Source organism: Chlorocebus sabaeus, chromosome 20 (assembly GCF_047675955.1).
Source record: "Chlorocebus sabaeus isolate Y175 chromosome 20, mChlSab1.0.hap1, whole genome shotgun sequence".
In the NCBI taxonomy this organism is placed as follows: domain Eukaryota; kingdom Metazoa; phylum Chordata; class Mammalia; order Primates; family Cercopithecidae; genus Chlorocebus; species Chlorocebus sabaeus.
In genome coordinates this window covers 94,487,795-94,504,670 of record NC_132923.1, presented here as the reverse complement: position 1 = coordinate 94,504,670, position 16,876 = coordinate 94,487,795, and the positions used below count along the sequence as shown (strand labels likewise).

Sequence of the window (16,876 nt, the reverse complement as noted above, 5' to 3'; positions counted from 1 at the left end):
ATGATGGTCATTTCACTTTTATAATACTAGTTACCTTTGTCTTGTTGCTTTTTCTTTGATCAGTCTCACTGGAAGTGTATTTATTTTATTAGACTTTTCAAAGAACCAAATTTTAGCTTGTTGATCCACTCTAATGTATTCTTTTTAGATAAATAATAAATACATGTATTTCACAGTTTAGAGTAAATGTAGTGTAGAGTACTGAATTAGAATCAGAAAATCTATATTCAGACCTTGGTTCTATCATCTGGCAATTATTTGAGATTCAGTTTTTTATCTCTAAAATGGGCTAAAATACCAATCCCAGCCACTTCATAGATGTGAAAGCCTAACAAATGTCAAGTAGTAATATTAGTATATGCCTCAGCTCTGTATTTCAAATGCAGCAGATAGTCTAAAAGCAATTATTGAATAGGAACACTTAACTTTTGTTAGGTGTTTCCTATGTGTCTGGCTCTATTCTTGAGGCTTTAATTGCTTTGTCTCATTTAATGCCGCCTCACAACTATCCTATGAGGTAAGTAGTTATTATCCCCATATTACAGATGAAGAAACTGATGCTCAAAGAGGTTGAACACAATTAACTTTTAGATTCACTTTATATAATCTGATTGGTTAATATAGAGAAAGCACAGATGAAGGACATTATAGCTATCATCCCTATTAATTCAGTTGAAAAGCTTTGAGACCAGGGAATTCTATCTACCATTAAAACAAAGTAAATTCTCTCTCACCACTTTTGTCTATGAGCCTTCCCTGCCCAATGTATACATTCACTACGTTCTGATATTTTTTAGAATATCATTCATTTACTTGCTCAGTAAATAATTGATTAATCACCTACTCTCTGGTTCTTTGATAGGCCTTGGTATTAAGAAATGAATTAAAAACCTAATCTCTGCTTTCTTGGAATTTAAAGTGGGGAAAGGGGACATAAACAGGTATATAAATGCATACTTAATTATACATCATGATATGTTTGATGAATGAAGCAAATGTGGTACAGTGATGAGTCAGGACATTTCAGATTAAATGATTCTGAAAATTGCCCCCTGCAAAGTGGCATTTAAGCTAAGACCTGAAGAATACGCAGGCAACCATACAATGAGAAGGGAAAAGGGAAAGCACTTCTGGCAGAGGGAGGCGTGGAAAAAGTTTGGTGTATTGGAAACTCTTAATACAAACCAATGTGACAGGAGTTACAGTGGGAGAAGGAGAAATAACAGGATGGATTTAAAGAGATAGACAAGGGCCAGAGCGTACAAAGCCAGGCAAGCTGGTGGGATCTGGAGTGAGGGACCACTGAAAGATTCTAAGCAGGGTTGTCAGGTAGTTCAATTTGTGTTTTTAAAAGAAAATTTGGCCACAGCGTTAGAGGATAGATTAGAAGAGAGTAAAAATGGAAGTGGCAGGATCAGTGCAGAGATAGTTGCTATAGCCCAGGCTAGAGATGATGCCCCAGACTAGGTTAGTGCCAAAAAAATGACACAAATGGATTAATGCAAGGTGTATTGTGGGGATAGAGTGACAGCATGTGCTAAATGATTGGAATTGGTTCATAATGGAAAAGGAAGACTCAGGGATTATTGACCTGCACAAAAGTTTGGATGGTGGCATTATTTACTGAAATTGGGAAGAGAGAGAAAAAAGACTTTGGAGATATGGCAGAATCAAGGAGTTTCATTTTGGCAAGTATTGGCATAAAATGGCATTTCAAATTACAGAAATGGATAGCAAATCATCCACTTTCTAGGCCTAGAAGAGTCCAGTAATACTCACATGTTGGGTAGCATTGGAAGAGTCTACAAAGAAGACCAAGAAAGAACAGCAGAGAGCTAAGTGAAAACCAGCAAAGTTTGGTATCACAGAATGCTACTGAGAAGTCACTTGTCCTTTGGATTTATTTTGGCAATGAAGAGTTAATACCCTTGGCAGAAAGTTTCACTGGGGTAGTGGAGATGAAAGCCAGTTTGGACTAGATTAAAGAAAGGATGGAAAACATTTAGACCATGCATATATAGAAACTCAGGAAAATTCCTTTGTTTAGCTGCCATCTGACTAAACTTTGGAACCTCTTACTAACACATGGCAGCTCTAAAGAGGTACTCAGCCATGTGACACTGGTATTTGTTGGCTTTTAGGGGACTATACTCCTTTGAAAGCTGCTTATTCTAGTTCACGTTCATTCCACACTTATTTGTATTACTCTTACTTATTCTCTACCTCTAGATAAAGATTGAGCTAAAGCATGCCCAACAGAAGTTATTAGAGAGTACAAAGATGTGCTCTTCACTCACAGCAGAGTGTAAGCAGTGTCAGCAGAAAATCAAGGAACTGGAGTTGGAAGTACTTAAACAGACTCAGAGCATTAAATCACAGAACAACCTACAGGAAAAGCTGGCTCAGGAGAAATCTAAAGTTGCTGATGCAGAGGAAAAGGTAATGATCCTCATGCTTAATAAATAGCATACACTGAATACCACTACTGAAATCTCATTTCCCTGAGCATTTTAAGAAATAAATATGTTGCAGACTTGATAGAATTCTGAGTTTTTTTTCTCTCCCATGTTTTCTTCTGTTTTGATTTCACCTGTTCCTACAATTTTAGGGATTCTTGTGTATTTGTAAAAAACTTCATGGACTTAAAAAGGTCAGTTGTATTAAAGCTATAGCATGAACTTAAAGAACTGACTGATCTCATATGGCTTTTGTTTTATATTTTCACATTTGAGAACACTTATTCTTTCATTTGAATTGGCTGTTAATGTAAATTTTGTTTTTTTTTCATTGACAATTGTACATGTTCATGGGGTACATAGTGATGTTTAAATAGATATAATGTATAGTGATCATATCAGGGTAATTATCATATTCATCACATCCAACATATTTTGTAATTTTGTAGGGGGATTTGTGTTGTGAAATGAACCATTTTGAAATATTGTCACTTCATTTTAGATTGCCCAACACTAGGTGGCAGTAGTATGTAACAGTTGTACATTTTGATGTGCAAGTTTGAGAATTAAATTGGATTAAAAAATAATTTCGTCAAACCATATAATAAGAAGCAAACATCAAAAAGTAGATGACAGCAATCTGAATTAAACTAAAAAAATCTAAGTTAAAGAGTTAAACTAAGACTGGCTGAATTAACTTACTTTTAAGAGAGGAAAGGAGAGGCGAGGCAAGGCGAATGACCAGGAGAGGTGAATGGCCAGAAACAGTGGCTCACACCTGTAATCCCAGCACTTTGGGAGGCCAAGGTGGGTGGATCACCTGAGGAGGTCAGGAGTTTGAGACCAGCCTGGCCAACATGGTGAAACACCGTCTCTACTAATAATACAAAAATTAGCCAGGTGTGGTGGCACACACCTTGAACCCCAGCTACTCCGGAGGCTGAGGCAGGAGAATTGTTTGAACCTGGGAGTGGGAGGTTGCAGTGAGCTGAGATCACACCATTGCACTCCAGCCTGGGTGACAAGAGTGAAACTCTGTCTCAAAAAGAGAGAAGGAAGGAAGGAAGGAAGGAAGGAGGGAAGGAGGGAAGGAGGGAAGGAGGGAAGGAGGGAAGGAGGGAAAGAGGGAGGGAGGGAGGGAGGAAGAGAGGGAGGGAAGGAAGGAAGGACTATTAGCATGGTGGCTCATACTTGTAATCCCAGCACTTTGGGACGATGAGATGGGAGCATCAGTTGAGCCCAAAGTCCAAGACCAGCCTGAGCAACATAGTGAGACCCTATCTCTACAAAAATAAATAAGTTAGCTGGGCATAGTAGTGCATGCATGTAGTACCAGCTACTCTGGAGGCTAAGGCAGGGGGATCACCTGGGTGATATAGCAACACCCCATCTCAAAAAAAAATTCTCATATATATAGAGAGAGAGATTATTAAAAAGAAACAGCAAGGATGTGATTAACACAAAATTCAGGATATTGGTTTTCTCTGGTGGGGAGGGAAGAGGGATAATCAAAGAGGGTCACAGAATGGGCTTCAAAAGTATTGGAAATGTTCCCTTTCTTAAATTATGTGGCAGGTTCAGAAGTTTGGATGTATCCTTGACAGAGAAGCCAGTGAGGTGATGCTTTTGTCTGTGGAATTAGTACCGAATTCCTTAAGTAAGAATTCTCCCTAGACAGAACTAAATAGAACAGTTCCAAGGAACTTGAACTGGCCTCAGATGGCTGGCTGCCTACTGCCATTCCCCTTGAATCATTCTGCATCTTCTCCTCTCTCATGCTGTGTGGGCTGTGCAGAGACCTAGGTGCAGGGGCTTGGGATTGATGCAGAAAGCCCCTCTCTTAGAAAACGAGTGCCACCCACTGGCATTCACAGAATATTTATGGGGAATGTGATGCCAAGCCATTCTAAAGGATTCCTTGTTGGGTCAGAAATACGTTAGGGGGATAATAGCTACCCTGCTGAAATCTATTCATTCAACAAATATTTATTGAGCACCTACTATGTACCAGGCACAATTTAAGGTGACACAAGGGTTTATAAAAATAAGTAAATAAGTGTAAAGGAAATTTATCTTTTAAAAAAGTGGAGGATTTTTGCTGCTACATGAAAAAGGCAAGAAAAAAATGTTTTTAAATGATATGTTAAATCTAGCATATAAACTCTAAAATATAGGGTCTCTCTTTCAAATTCATAAATCATATTTTTAGTTCTGCCAGAGCATTAAAAAACCTATTATTGATGCTAAGCAATATGCTAATAGGTGCTTGGTTTATAAGAGACTTCTATTTTGTTTTGCAGTGTTATTCATGAATCTAGCCACACTGTGGATAAACTAGGTGCACTCACACAATGCTGTTGGGAGTATAAATTGGTCTAATACCTCTGGAGGCAGTTTGGCATCATCTATCAAACAAGCAAATGCTCATAACCTTTGCCCTAGTAAATCTACACCTCATAATTTAATCTGCAGACATTGTTTGTAATAGTATTATTTATAATAGCAAAAGATTGGAATCAGCTTAAATGTTCACCGGTAGGGCACTGGTTAAATAAGTTATGGTATACCCTTACAGTGGAGTGGTATGCAACTATGAAACAGAAGACAACTCAATATGTGCATATAATATGGAAAAATGACCAAATGTGTATTGCTATAAAAAAGTAAGGTACCTAATTATATATGGTATAGTATTCATCGTTTGTGTAAAATTTATATGTATGGGGGATAACTATATAGTATATGTTTATATATGCATAAGTAAATCTCTGGAGGGGTACATAAGAAATTAAAAACCACGGTTGCCTATTCGGTGGAGGAAAATTTGGAGGAAGTAGGACAGGGATGGGAAGGAGACTTTTCACTATATAGCTTCTTTTGTTTGTTTGTTTGTTTGTTTGTTTGTTTTGAGACTGGGTCTCTGTCACTCTGTCACCCAGGCTGGAGTGCAGTGGCACAATCATTGGCTCACTGTAGCCTCAGCTTCCCTGGGCTCAGGTGATTTCCGCCACCTCAGCCTCCTGAGTAGCTGAGACTGCAGGTACTCACCACCATGCCCGGCTAATTTTTGTATTTTTTTGTAGATATGGGGTTTTACCATGTTGCCCAGGGTGGTCTCAAACTCCTGAGGCTTAAGTGATTCACCCAGCTTGGCCTCCCACAGTTCTGGGATTACAGGCATGAACCAGCATGTCTGGCCTGTAGCTTCTTTTATACATACACATTGAATTATATGAATGCATTACATACTGCAAAAATTAAACAATTTATTTAAAAATTAAATCTAGCTACTCTTTTTACTTCAGGTCAGATTAATATGTTAGCACTGCTATGTTTACTATTTATGTGTTATTCCCCTAATTTGAAAAAAGATCACACTCTTCTTAATGCTTTACTTGTAAACTTTTTTTCATTCAAGATTTTGGACCTGCAGCGGAAATTAGAACATGCTCATAAAGTCTGTTTCACAGACACTTGTATTTCAAAGAAGCAGCAGCTAGAGGAAAAGATAAAAGAAGCAACAGAAAATGAAGCTAAAGTAAAGCAACAATATCAAGAAGAACAACAGAAGAGGTAAGAGGAGCAGAGATCTCAGTTTCCTGTGGGTTTAGCCATGACTGAGTTAACAGCAATATCAATTTACTCTAACAGAATATCAGAGAGTATTTCTGCTCTGTCCCCACTGAAGTAAACTCAGCCACACACAATTCCTGATGTATTGCACTTACCACACTGTATTCTAATTGTTTATTTTCTAGTTTACCTCTGGCGCTAGAGTGTGAGATTTTTAAAGGCAGAGATTATTTCTTCTGGTTCTGGGACACACCTAGTGGTAACAGTAAATATTCTTGACTGACTTGCCTATGAAATACTGTGGAATTTGCTCTGAGACATAGTCTGACAAAATTCAAACTACAATGAAGTTGATATTTTGTACAAGGGAACTTCAGAGAGTTTGTGGAACAACTGAATTGAAAGATAAAATAAAAAATATATTGGCCAGGTGCAGTGGCTCACACCTGTAATCCCAGCACTTTGGGATGCTGATCCCAGGAGTTTGAGACCAGCCTGAGCAACATAGTGAGTCCTCGTCTCTACCAAAATAATAATAATAATAATAATAATCCAGTCATGACAGTGCACTTCTGTAATCCCAGCTACTCAGGAGGCTGAGGCAGGAGGATCACTTGAGCCCAGGAGTTTGAGTCTGCAAGTGAGTCATGATTGAAACACTGCACTCCAGACCGGGTTGCAGAATGAGACCCTGTCTCAAAAAACAACTTTATTTCTCAACATAAGCTCCGTCAAGGTGAAGGCACTTTTGTAAGTGATGATGCACACCATTTAGTCCATCCCTAAAGAACTGAGTGAGAATCCTAGGAGTTTAACCCTGTCATTGCAGTCTTTCGCACATTATTAACCAAAGAGAAATGGGTGCCCTTTACATATTTTTTTAAGATTGGGAAACACAAAGAAGTCAGAAGGAGCCAAATCAGGACTGTAAGGTGGATGCCTAATAATTTCCCATCAAAACTCTTGGAAAATTGCCCTTATTTGATGAGGGGAATGAGCAGGAGCATTGTCATGGTAGAGAAGGACTCTGGTGAAGCTTTCCCAGGCATTTTTTAAAATAAAGCTTTGGCTACCTTTCTCAAAACACTATCATAATAAGCAGGTTATCATTTGGCTTTCTAGAAAGTCAATAAGCAAAATCCTTTGAGCATCACAAAAACTGTTGGCATGACCACTGCTCTTGACTGGTCCACTTTTGCTGTGACTGGACCGCTTCCTCCTCTTGGTAGCCATTTCTTTGATTGTGGTTTGTCTTCAGTATCATATTGGTAAAGTCATGTTTCTTCTCCTGTTACAATTCTTCAAAGAAATGCTTCAGGATCTTCATCCCACTTGTGTAAAATTCCCATGGAAAGCTTTGCTCCTGTCTGTAGCTAATCTGAATGCAACAGTTTTGGCACCCATCAAGTGGAAAGTGCTAAACTTTAATTTCTCTGTCAGAATTGTGGTAAGCTGAATCAATTGAGATATCTATGATATTGGCTAGTATTTCTGCTGCTAATCATCAGTCTTTGATTAGGGTACAAAAAATTTTTTTTCCTTGTAAATTGGTGTGGATGGTCTGCCACTGTGGGCCTCATCTTCAACATCATCTCATCCCTTCTTAAAATGACTTATCCATTAGTAAACTGCTGATTTCTTTGGGCTATTGTCTCTTTAAACTTTTCATTAAAGCATCAATGACTTCAGCATTCTTCCACCTTAGTTTCACCATAAATTTGATGTTTGTTCTTGCTTAGTGTCCTTATCTGTAAAGTGGGAATTGTAATGCCAGTTCTATACATCTTTTGTGAAGATTTGCTAAGAAGAAATATGTATGCACTATTTGAACTAAGTGTAGGCAAATAAAATATATAGGGAAATTCTTCTACCAAAAGGGGACTCTATAGTGTATATTGTTTCATAATCTAGAAGAAAGTAACCCTGATTTAAATAGTTAGATTGTAACCTACTTTTTCACTTAAAATATATGATCTGTTTATCTGACATTAAATTTTCTTCTAGAATATTATTTTAATGATATGTCACAACTTATTTAATAAATCCTTTATTGTTGAACATTTAGATTTTTCCCAGTTTCTTCTATTTCAGTGACATAATATATATCCTGATAAATAATAAGCACTTCTCCCAGGAAATAGAACCATTAGGAATATGTATTTAATAAAAGCCTTATTACAGGGACTTGGTCTTATGCACTTGTGGGTACTGGTTATGCAGTCTATATGGCTGTCATCTTTGCATCTTATGCTAGAGCTCGAAGTCTGCAGGGCAAGCAATCAGGAAGTGAAGCTGAATGTAAAGTGGGAGAGCAACAAGGTGGAAACTATGAAGATGGACTGGAACCCATGTCAGTTCTTGCTGCCTCTAACCTTGATAAAGTGTAGGTATCCTACAGGAGAAACTGGCACCCTTCATCAAGTAGCTAAATAGACATCTGGCCCAGGAGATGGAAAAGTGAAGGAGGATTCAAGGGAAGGTAGAGCAGTTGTAGGCCTGGCTGTTGCATCATGCCAAGGTGAGCAGCAGATATCTAGCAGTGTTTATAAACTATAAAAGTGCCTGCTCCAATCTTCTACCTGGAAAAACCAAAATGTTTCAATTCTGTTCTCTAAATCTTGCACAAATATTATCTCCTGTGGCCCACTATAACCAGAAACTTACACAGAAGGAATTCTGGGAAACTAGACAAGTCAAAATGTTACAAAGCTACTCTATTAAAAATATATTTGTTAAACTATAGTTAATTTTATTTAATTTAAATTAGGCCTGGCATCAGTGGCTCACATCTGTAATCCCAGCACGTTAGGAGGCTGAGGAGGGTGGATCACTTGAGGTCAGGAGTTTGAGACCAGCCTGGCCAACATGGTGAAACCCCATCTTTACTAAAAATACAAAAATTAGCCAAGCATGGTGGCAGACACGTGTTAACCCCAGCTACTCAGGAGGCTGAGGCAAGAAAATTGCTTAAACCCCGGAGGCGGAGGTTGCAGTGAGCCAAGATCGTGCTACTGCACTCCAACCTGGGCAACAGAGCAGGCTAAACAGAGACTCCATCTCAAAAAAAAAAAGTGTTGTTGTTATTGTAATATTGAATGTTATTGTTGTTACTATTGTCATCATTATCATCATAATTTTCTCAGTAAGATGAAAAAAGTTCATTTGGCCAGAACAAAATGTTTAGAGACAAGGAAAGTGGCAAGAAAATGAGGCTAGAAAGGTAAGCTAGACTTAGGTCATGTAGAACTTAACAGACCACACTGAGTTTGAACCTGTTCATGAAGGTATTGGTCTGTGGTTTTCCTATCACATAGTATCTGTATCTGGTTTTGGTATTAGGGTAATGTTTGTCTCAAAAAATTACTTAGGAAGTGTCCCCTCTCCTTCGATTTTTTTTGGAAGAGATTACAGAGAATTGGTATCATTTCTTTCTTAAATGTTTGGTAGAATTCACCATAAAATCATCTGGGCCTAGCGCTTTATTTTTTGGAAGGTAATTAATTACTGATTCAATTTCTTTAACAGATATAGGCCAACTTGGATTATCTGTTTCTTCTTGTGTGAGTTTTCGTAGTTTGTGTCTTTCAAAGAATCAGTCCATATAATGTAAGTTATCATATTTGTAGGCAGAGTTGTTCATAATATTCCTTTATTATCCTTTTAATGTCCGTGGAGTTAGTAGTGGTGGCCCCTCTTTCATTTTGATTTTTTTTTTAATGTTTTATTTATAAAATAGAGATGGGGCTTTGCTGTGTTGCCCAGGCTGGTCTCAAGTTCCTGCATTCAAGTGATACTCCTGCCTCAGCCTCCCAGAGTGCTAGGATTATATATGTAAGCCATTGTGCCTGGCCACATTTTTTATATTATTAATATTTGTCTTCTCTATTTATTAGTTAGCCTGGCTAGAGGTTTATCTATTTTATTCATCTTTTCAAAGAACAAACTTTTGGTTTCATTTATTTTTCTCTATTGTTTTATTGTTTTCAATCCCATTGACTAATACTCTCATTTTTACTATTTATTTGCTTTAGGCTTATAATGTTCTTCTTTCTCTAGTTTCCTAAGGTGAAAGCTTAGATTACTGATTTTAGATTTTTCTTCCTTTATAATATATGCATGTAATACTACAAGTTTTCTGCTATGTTGTAGCCTATAAATTTTGTAAGTTGTATTTCATTTTCATTTAGTTTAAAATATTTTTAATTTATTGAGACCTCCTCTTTGACTCATGTATTATTTAGAAGTGTGTTGTTTATCCCAAATATTTAGAATTTTCCATCTCTCTTTTCCTTATTGATTTATAGTTTCATAATATCAGTTTAAACAGTTGTGTGACATTCTGTTACATAGATATATCATACTTTATGTAATACTTATATCTTTTAGACTTTTTTGCTATTATAAAGCTATAATAAATATCTTTATACATGCAACTGCAATGAAGTATGATGAAGTATGGTAAGTGTTATACTAAAGGAGGTTTAGGTTGCCATGATAGTACATAACACGGATACCTATGGAGTGAGGGAGCTTAAGAAAGACTTCCTCAAAGAAAGTGATTTATGCTGAAAATGAAGTAGTTGGTATCAAGAAGCTAAACAGAGAATAGTGTGGAGGACGACTTTGAGGAAGTGAAGAAGTTCATTGGCTGAACGAAAATAAGGTTAGGGACAGTGGTGAGAAAATGAGATGAGGAAGGTGAGGTAGGCCTAGCTCATGCAGAACCTTAGATTTTTTGTTTGTTTGTTTGTTTAGAGTCAGGAATCTTGCTCTGTTACCCAGGCTGGAATACAGTGGCACAATCATGACTCACTGCAGCCCTGAACTTCTGAGCTCAGGTGATCCTCCTGCCTCCACCTACTGAGTAGCTAGGACTATAGGCATGCTCAACATGCCTAGCTAATTTAAAAAAAAAATTAGGGACAGGATCTCCCTATGTTGCTCAGGTTGTTTTAGAACTCCTGGCCTCAGGTGATCCTCCAGTCTTAGACTCCCACAGTGTTAGGAGGTGTGAGCCATAGTACTACAGATCCTCATGAGCCACAGTGCCCAGCTCTTGTGAGCCACCGTGCCCATTTCTCATGCAGAACCTATCAAGCTGTGGTGAACAGTTTGGAGTTTACCTTAAGAGTAATGGGGTTCCTCAATCAAAGAACAGAAAATATATATATATAAATAAGAGTAATGGGGAGCCACTATAGGATTTTGAGCAGAGGAAGTTGTATGATTAGTTTGCAATTTAGAAAGAACACTCTGACTGCTAAAAGAGGCTCAGGCTACAGAGAATGCAGGGAGTCTTATCCATACACCAATTTCTTAATTTTATTCATTGGCAGACCTGGTTTGTTAGTCTTTTATTTTTCAAACTCTGTATCAATTAACTTCTCACATATTCATGAGTTACTCTTTTAATTTTGACTTCCTACTTTGCTTTTTTTCTTTTTGTAGAGATGGGGGTCTCACTCTGTCACCCAGGCTGCAGTGCAGTTGTGTGATCAAAGTTCACCGCAACCTTGACCTCCCAGGCTCAAGCACTTCTCCCACGTCAGCCTCCAGAGCAGCTGGGACTACAGGCACATGCCACCATGCCTGTCTAATTTAAAAAAAAAAATTTTATAGAGACAAGTTCTCACTATGTTGCCCAGGCTGCTCTTGAACTTTTGGGCTCAAGCGATCCTCCTACTTTGGCCTCCCAAAGTGCTGGGATTATAGGTGTGAGCCACCATGTCCAGCCAACTTCCTACTTTCCAATTCTAGTTTTCAGGTCTCAAATTCTACTGCCAATAACTCAAGTGTTTTTAGTTTCAGTGGATCAAAACTTCTCTTTTAGTTCCAAGGCTTCTCTCTTAGTTCGGAAATTGAGAGTGTAACCAAAAAGAAGTAGGCCATAATAGCAGGTATACAGTTAATTAGATGAAGGAGAGATGAAAGAGAGGATATTGCTGTAGAAGTGGATGTGAAAGGTAGAAAATTAGCTATAGCAGTCCTTGGAGAGTCTGCACTTATATCCAAGAAACGTAAGGAGAAGAACTAGAGGTGGAGAGATGTGAGCCCATGTCTCAAATATAATCATCCCCCAGTAACCTGTTGATTTCTCAGAATACTGAAGTTAGAGAAAGCAAACTTATTTGTCTAATGTCAGTATTTTACTGCCCTAGCATGCAGGTGAGACTTTTGCCCACCAGTACTATTTCATTATCATCATCACAGTCTTCGAGATGAATCTCCTAAGTCCAGAGAACCTTGGTCTGAAATCCTCAGAAAAGTCTTTCCACAAACTGTACTCTATTCCTGAAATGCCAAGGGTTTGGTCTAGGTCCCATTGCTTAGTGCAATGAGTATTGCCAGAGAAGTGCAATGAGTATTGCCAGGGAAGAAGGCTTTATTAGGGTGCCACAGTTGAGGAGAATGCGAGATCAGTCTCAAATCTATCTCCCTGACCAACTGAAATTTGGGGGGTTATAGCAGGGAAGGAATGTAAAACAGGAATTAGTGAGGGGTAAGGAACCAATCATAAGGAATGAGGCATCTCATTTTCTGGATGCTATGATCTGGTGAATTTTAGTTTCTTGCCTGAGGGTCAGTCTCCTGAGGGAGGAACTCAGATATAAATTTCAAGTTTTAAGACTGGGAGGGTACATTTCTACATTTGTTCGAAAAACTATAAATGTAATTTCTATGGGACAGTTGGGCCAGTTTCATAACGAGACTGAAAGAGCAAAGTGCTAATGGCCCTTGTAGGGGTGAAGGGAAAATTTCCCCTCCCCTTCTGAAGGTTTTCTGAAAAGCCAACTGACAAAAGGCAGATTAATAGGAGAAAAAGCAAACACAATTTTATTAACGTGGGGTGGGGAAAATCAAGTGTGATGACCCAGTAGCTGAGTGTGTTGCAGAAGCTTACATACCCGTTTCCAGGGCAGAGGGAGATGAGGAATGTAGACAATTCCAAAGGACAGTAACTCATTAGGGAAAATGAAGGGACCCTGGAGACAAAAATTAATTCATAAATTATTCTCCTGGGAATTTGAATGAGTTTAAGAGATAATCGTTGTCTTGTGAAAAGGTCTGTGGAGGAGTTGTTATATTCCTCAATCTTCTTTTCTGAAGATCCATAAATAATGCAATTTCAGGGAGACAATGGGTATAATTATTCTCCTTGGTAAGTCCAGTCTTCATGCAGATAAGGGAAAAGCCTCTTCTAGCATCTGCTGATCTCTAAGGGCTTTTCATTCAAAATATTTAGTATACCAGGATACCATATTTGGGGTAAAATTCTCTTGAGTTACTTTGCCCTCTTTCGGAAAATGGTAATTTTTCTCATAAAATGCAGGCTTATTTATGATTCATTTATAGCAGTGTTAATGTGTACTTATTAGTATCAATAGTGCTTTTAACTAACATTACCTTGAACCCAGAAGATGAAGGGCTCCACTCGTAAAGCAGTAAGGAAGAAAGAATATGGGATTCAGGATTCAAGCCCTACCTCCACCTTGTCTTAACTGTTCTCTGTACCACAACTTCCTCATCTCTGAAATAAGGACAATTACTTTTTCCTCATAGGGTCATTTTGATGAGTGAGTGAGAGAACTAAGGAAAGCTTCTGTCACAAAAGAGGTTCCCTGTGTTGGTCCCTTTAGCTTATAGACACATACCCTACTTCATTGAACCAAAAAAAACAAACAAACAAACAAACAAAAACCCTTGTGATGCCATAAAATTTTAGGTCTGAATTTCATTTGCAATTCATAGTGTGATTTAATGTACATTAATTGCCCTCAGGAAACTCCTATATCAGAACATAGATGAGTTACACAGGCAAGTGAGAACCTTACAAGATAAAGAAAATCTACTGGAAAGGACCTGTTCTCAGCAACAATCCAGAATTCAGCAACAAGAGGCCCTACTTAAACAACTGGAAAATGAGAAAAGAAAATATGATGAGGTAAGAAAGTAAATAGACATGCTTCTCAGTTTTCCTATTCCCATTAGTCACAGCTAAATTCTTATTGAGTGCCTAGCACTTTACTAAACTTAATTGTTTAGTCAGGGTTCAGTCAGGAAAGTAGAATCTACTCTAGGTATTTCAAGCAAGAAGAGATTTAATGGGAATAAGAGCTTACAAAACAGTTGGAAGGGACCAGGGGAGAGTAGAGTCAGAAAGGACTGCTGCTAGCTTTCAATAAATCCAGAAATTCAGAAATCACAGAGAAGTCACCTCCTGCAGCGTCAAAGTGGAGAATTTGCAGGAACTCTCCTGAAGCTCCTGCAAATGTCTCATCTGTTGTCTGCCCTTTTATCCATCTGCTAGTGCTAGAGAACTGTTGGGGGGAAAGACAAACAAACCTGTTTCTTCTTTCTATACTCGTACCACTCTCAATACTTCACTTCTGATATAGTTTGGATGATTCTCCTCCCCAAATCTCATGCTGAAATGTAATCCCCATCATTGGAGGTGGGGCTTGGGGGGAGGTGGTTTGGTCATGGGGGTGGCTTCCTCATAAATGACTTGATGCTGTCCTCACGATAATGACTTATTGTGAGATCTAGATGTTTAAAAGTGTGTGGCACCTCTCTGCTCTCTCTTGCTCCCACTCTCGCCATGTGACATGTCTGCTCCCATTTCACCTACCACCATGATTGTTAGCTTCCTAAGGCCCTCACCAGAAGCTGAGCAGATGGCAATACCATGCTTCCTGTATAGTCTGCATATCTGTAAGCCAATTAAACTTCTTTTCTTTATAAATTACCCAGTCTCAGATATTTCTTTATAGCAGTGCAAGAACAGCTTGATGCAGAAAATTGGTACCAAGAAGCGGAGCGTTGCTGAAAAAGATACCTGAAAATGTGAAAGCAGCTTTGGAACTGGGTAACAGGCAGAGATTGGAAGAGTTTGGAGGGCTCAGTAGACGACAGGAGGACCAGGAGCAGTGGCTCACAACTGTAATCCCAGCACTTGCCAGGAATTCGAGGCCAGCCTGGGCAACATAGTGAGACCTTGTCTCAACAAAAAAATAACAAATTAGCCAGACATGGTGGCACAGACCTGTAGCACCAGCTACTCAGGAGGCTGAGGTGGGAAGATCACTTGAGCTGGGAGGTCGGGGTTGCAGTGAGCCATGATCATGCCACTACACTACAGCCCGGGTGACACAGCAAGACCCTGTCTAAAAAAAAAAAAAAAGAGGATGAAAATTTGTAGCTGCTTAGAGACTGGTTAAATGGTTGTGACCAAAATACATATACAAAATATGTGTATATTTTTTTGATAGAAATATACACAGTAAAGGCCAGCCTAGTGAGGTCTCAGATGGAAATGAGGAAGTTATTGGGAACTGGAATAAACATCACTCGTGTTATACCCTAGCAAAGAAATCCTGCATTGTGTTCAGGTACCAAGGATCTGTGGAAGTTTGAACTTAAGAGCGGTGAGTTAGGGTCTCTGGCAGAAGAAATTTCTAAGCAGCAAAGCATTCAAGATGTGGCCTGACTCCTTGTAACAACCTATGATCAGATATGGGAGCAAAGGAATGACTTAAAGTTGGAACTTATATTCAAAAGGGAAGCAGAGCATAAAAATTCAGCAAATTTGCAGCCTGGCCATGTGGCAGAGAAAGAATCCCAGCAGGGTACTACAGCTCAGCTGTGGCTCAAAGGACCCCAGACACAGCTAAGGCTGCCTGTCCAGAGGATGCAAACCATAAACCTTGGTGCCTTTCATGTGGTATTAAACCTGTGGGCACATAGATTGCAAGAGTGAAGGAGGCTTGGCAGCTCCCACATAGATTTCAGATGATGTGTGAGAAAGCCTGGGTGCCCAGGCAGAACCCTGCCACAGGGGCAGAGCCCTCACAGAGAAGTTCTAATAGGGCAATGCTGAGGGGAAACGTGGGGTTGGGGTCCCCACACAGAGTCCCCACTAGGGCACTGCCTATTGGAGCTATAAGAAGTGGGCCACTGCCCTCCAGACCCCAGAATGGTAGCTCCACAGGCAGCTTGCACCCTGTATCTGGGAAAGCCTCAGACACCCAACTCCAACCAGTGAGATCAGCCACAGGGGCTGCGGCCGCAAAGCCACAGGAGAACTGCCGAAGGCCTTGGGAGCCTACCCATTGCACCATTGTGCCCTGGATGTGGGACATGGAGTCAAGGGAGAGTATTTTGGAGCTTTAAGATTTAATGACTGCCTTGCTGAGATTTAGACTTGCATGGGGCCTGTTGACTCTTTTTTTTTTTGATACGGAGTCTGGCTCTGTCGCCCAGGCTGGAGTGCAGTGGCCGGATCTCAGCTCACTGCAAGCTCCGCCTCCCGGGTTTACGTCATTCTCCTGCCTCAGCCTCCGGAGTAGCTGGGACTACAGGCGCCCGCCACCTCGCCCGGCTATTTTTTTTGTATTTTTTAGTAGAGACGGGGTTTCACCGTGTTAGCCAGGATGGTCTTGATCTTCTGACCTCGTGATCCGCCCGTCTCGGCCTCCCAAAGTGCTGGGATTACAGGCTTGAGCCACCGCGCCCGGCCTGACTCTTTCTTTTCGCTAATTTTTCCCTTTTGGAATTGTGATGTTTACCTAAAGCCTGTACTACCATTGTATCTTGGGAGTAAATGACTTATTTTGATTTTTACAGGCTCATAAGTGGAAGGAGATAAGTCTCAGAAGAGACTTAGGACTTTGGACTTGATGCTTAATGAGTTAAGACTTTCGGGGACTATTTGTAGGGGTTGATTGTATTTTGTAGTGTGAGAAAGACATGCAATTTGAGGGGTCATGGGTGGAAGGATACGGCTTGGATCTTTGTCCCCTCCAAATCTCATGTTGAAATGTAATCCCCGTTGTTGGAGGTTGGGTCTG

The 16,876-nt window shown here is 39.5% G+C and overlaps 1 protein-coding gene across 7 annotated transcripts in view; it reads left to right on the top strand.

Moving 5' to 3' along the window:
* The window catches only part of CCDC30 (coiled-coil domain containing 30), a 190,211-nt gene that overhangs the window by 109,892 nt on the left and 63,443 nt on the right, over nucleotides 1-16,876 (top strand). For all 7 annotated transcript variants that reach the window (XM_037997921.2, XM_037997911.2, XM_073007408.1 and 4 more), the window contains 3 exons: nucleotides 2,230-2,439; nucleotides 5,875-6,029; nucleotides 13,809-13,971. In XM_037997921.2, coding sequence (XP_037853849.2) covers nucleotides 2,230-2,439; nucleotides 5,875-6,029; nucleotides 13,809-13,971 — 528 coding nt within the window. The remainder of the gene's footprint in view (nucleotides 1-2,229; nucleotides 2,440-5,874; nucleotides 6,030-13,808; nucleotides 13,972-16,876) is intronic.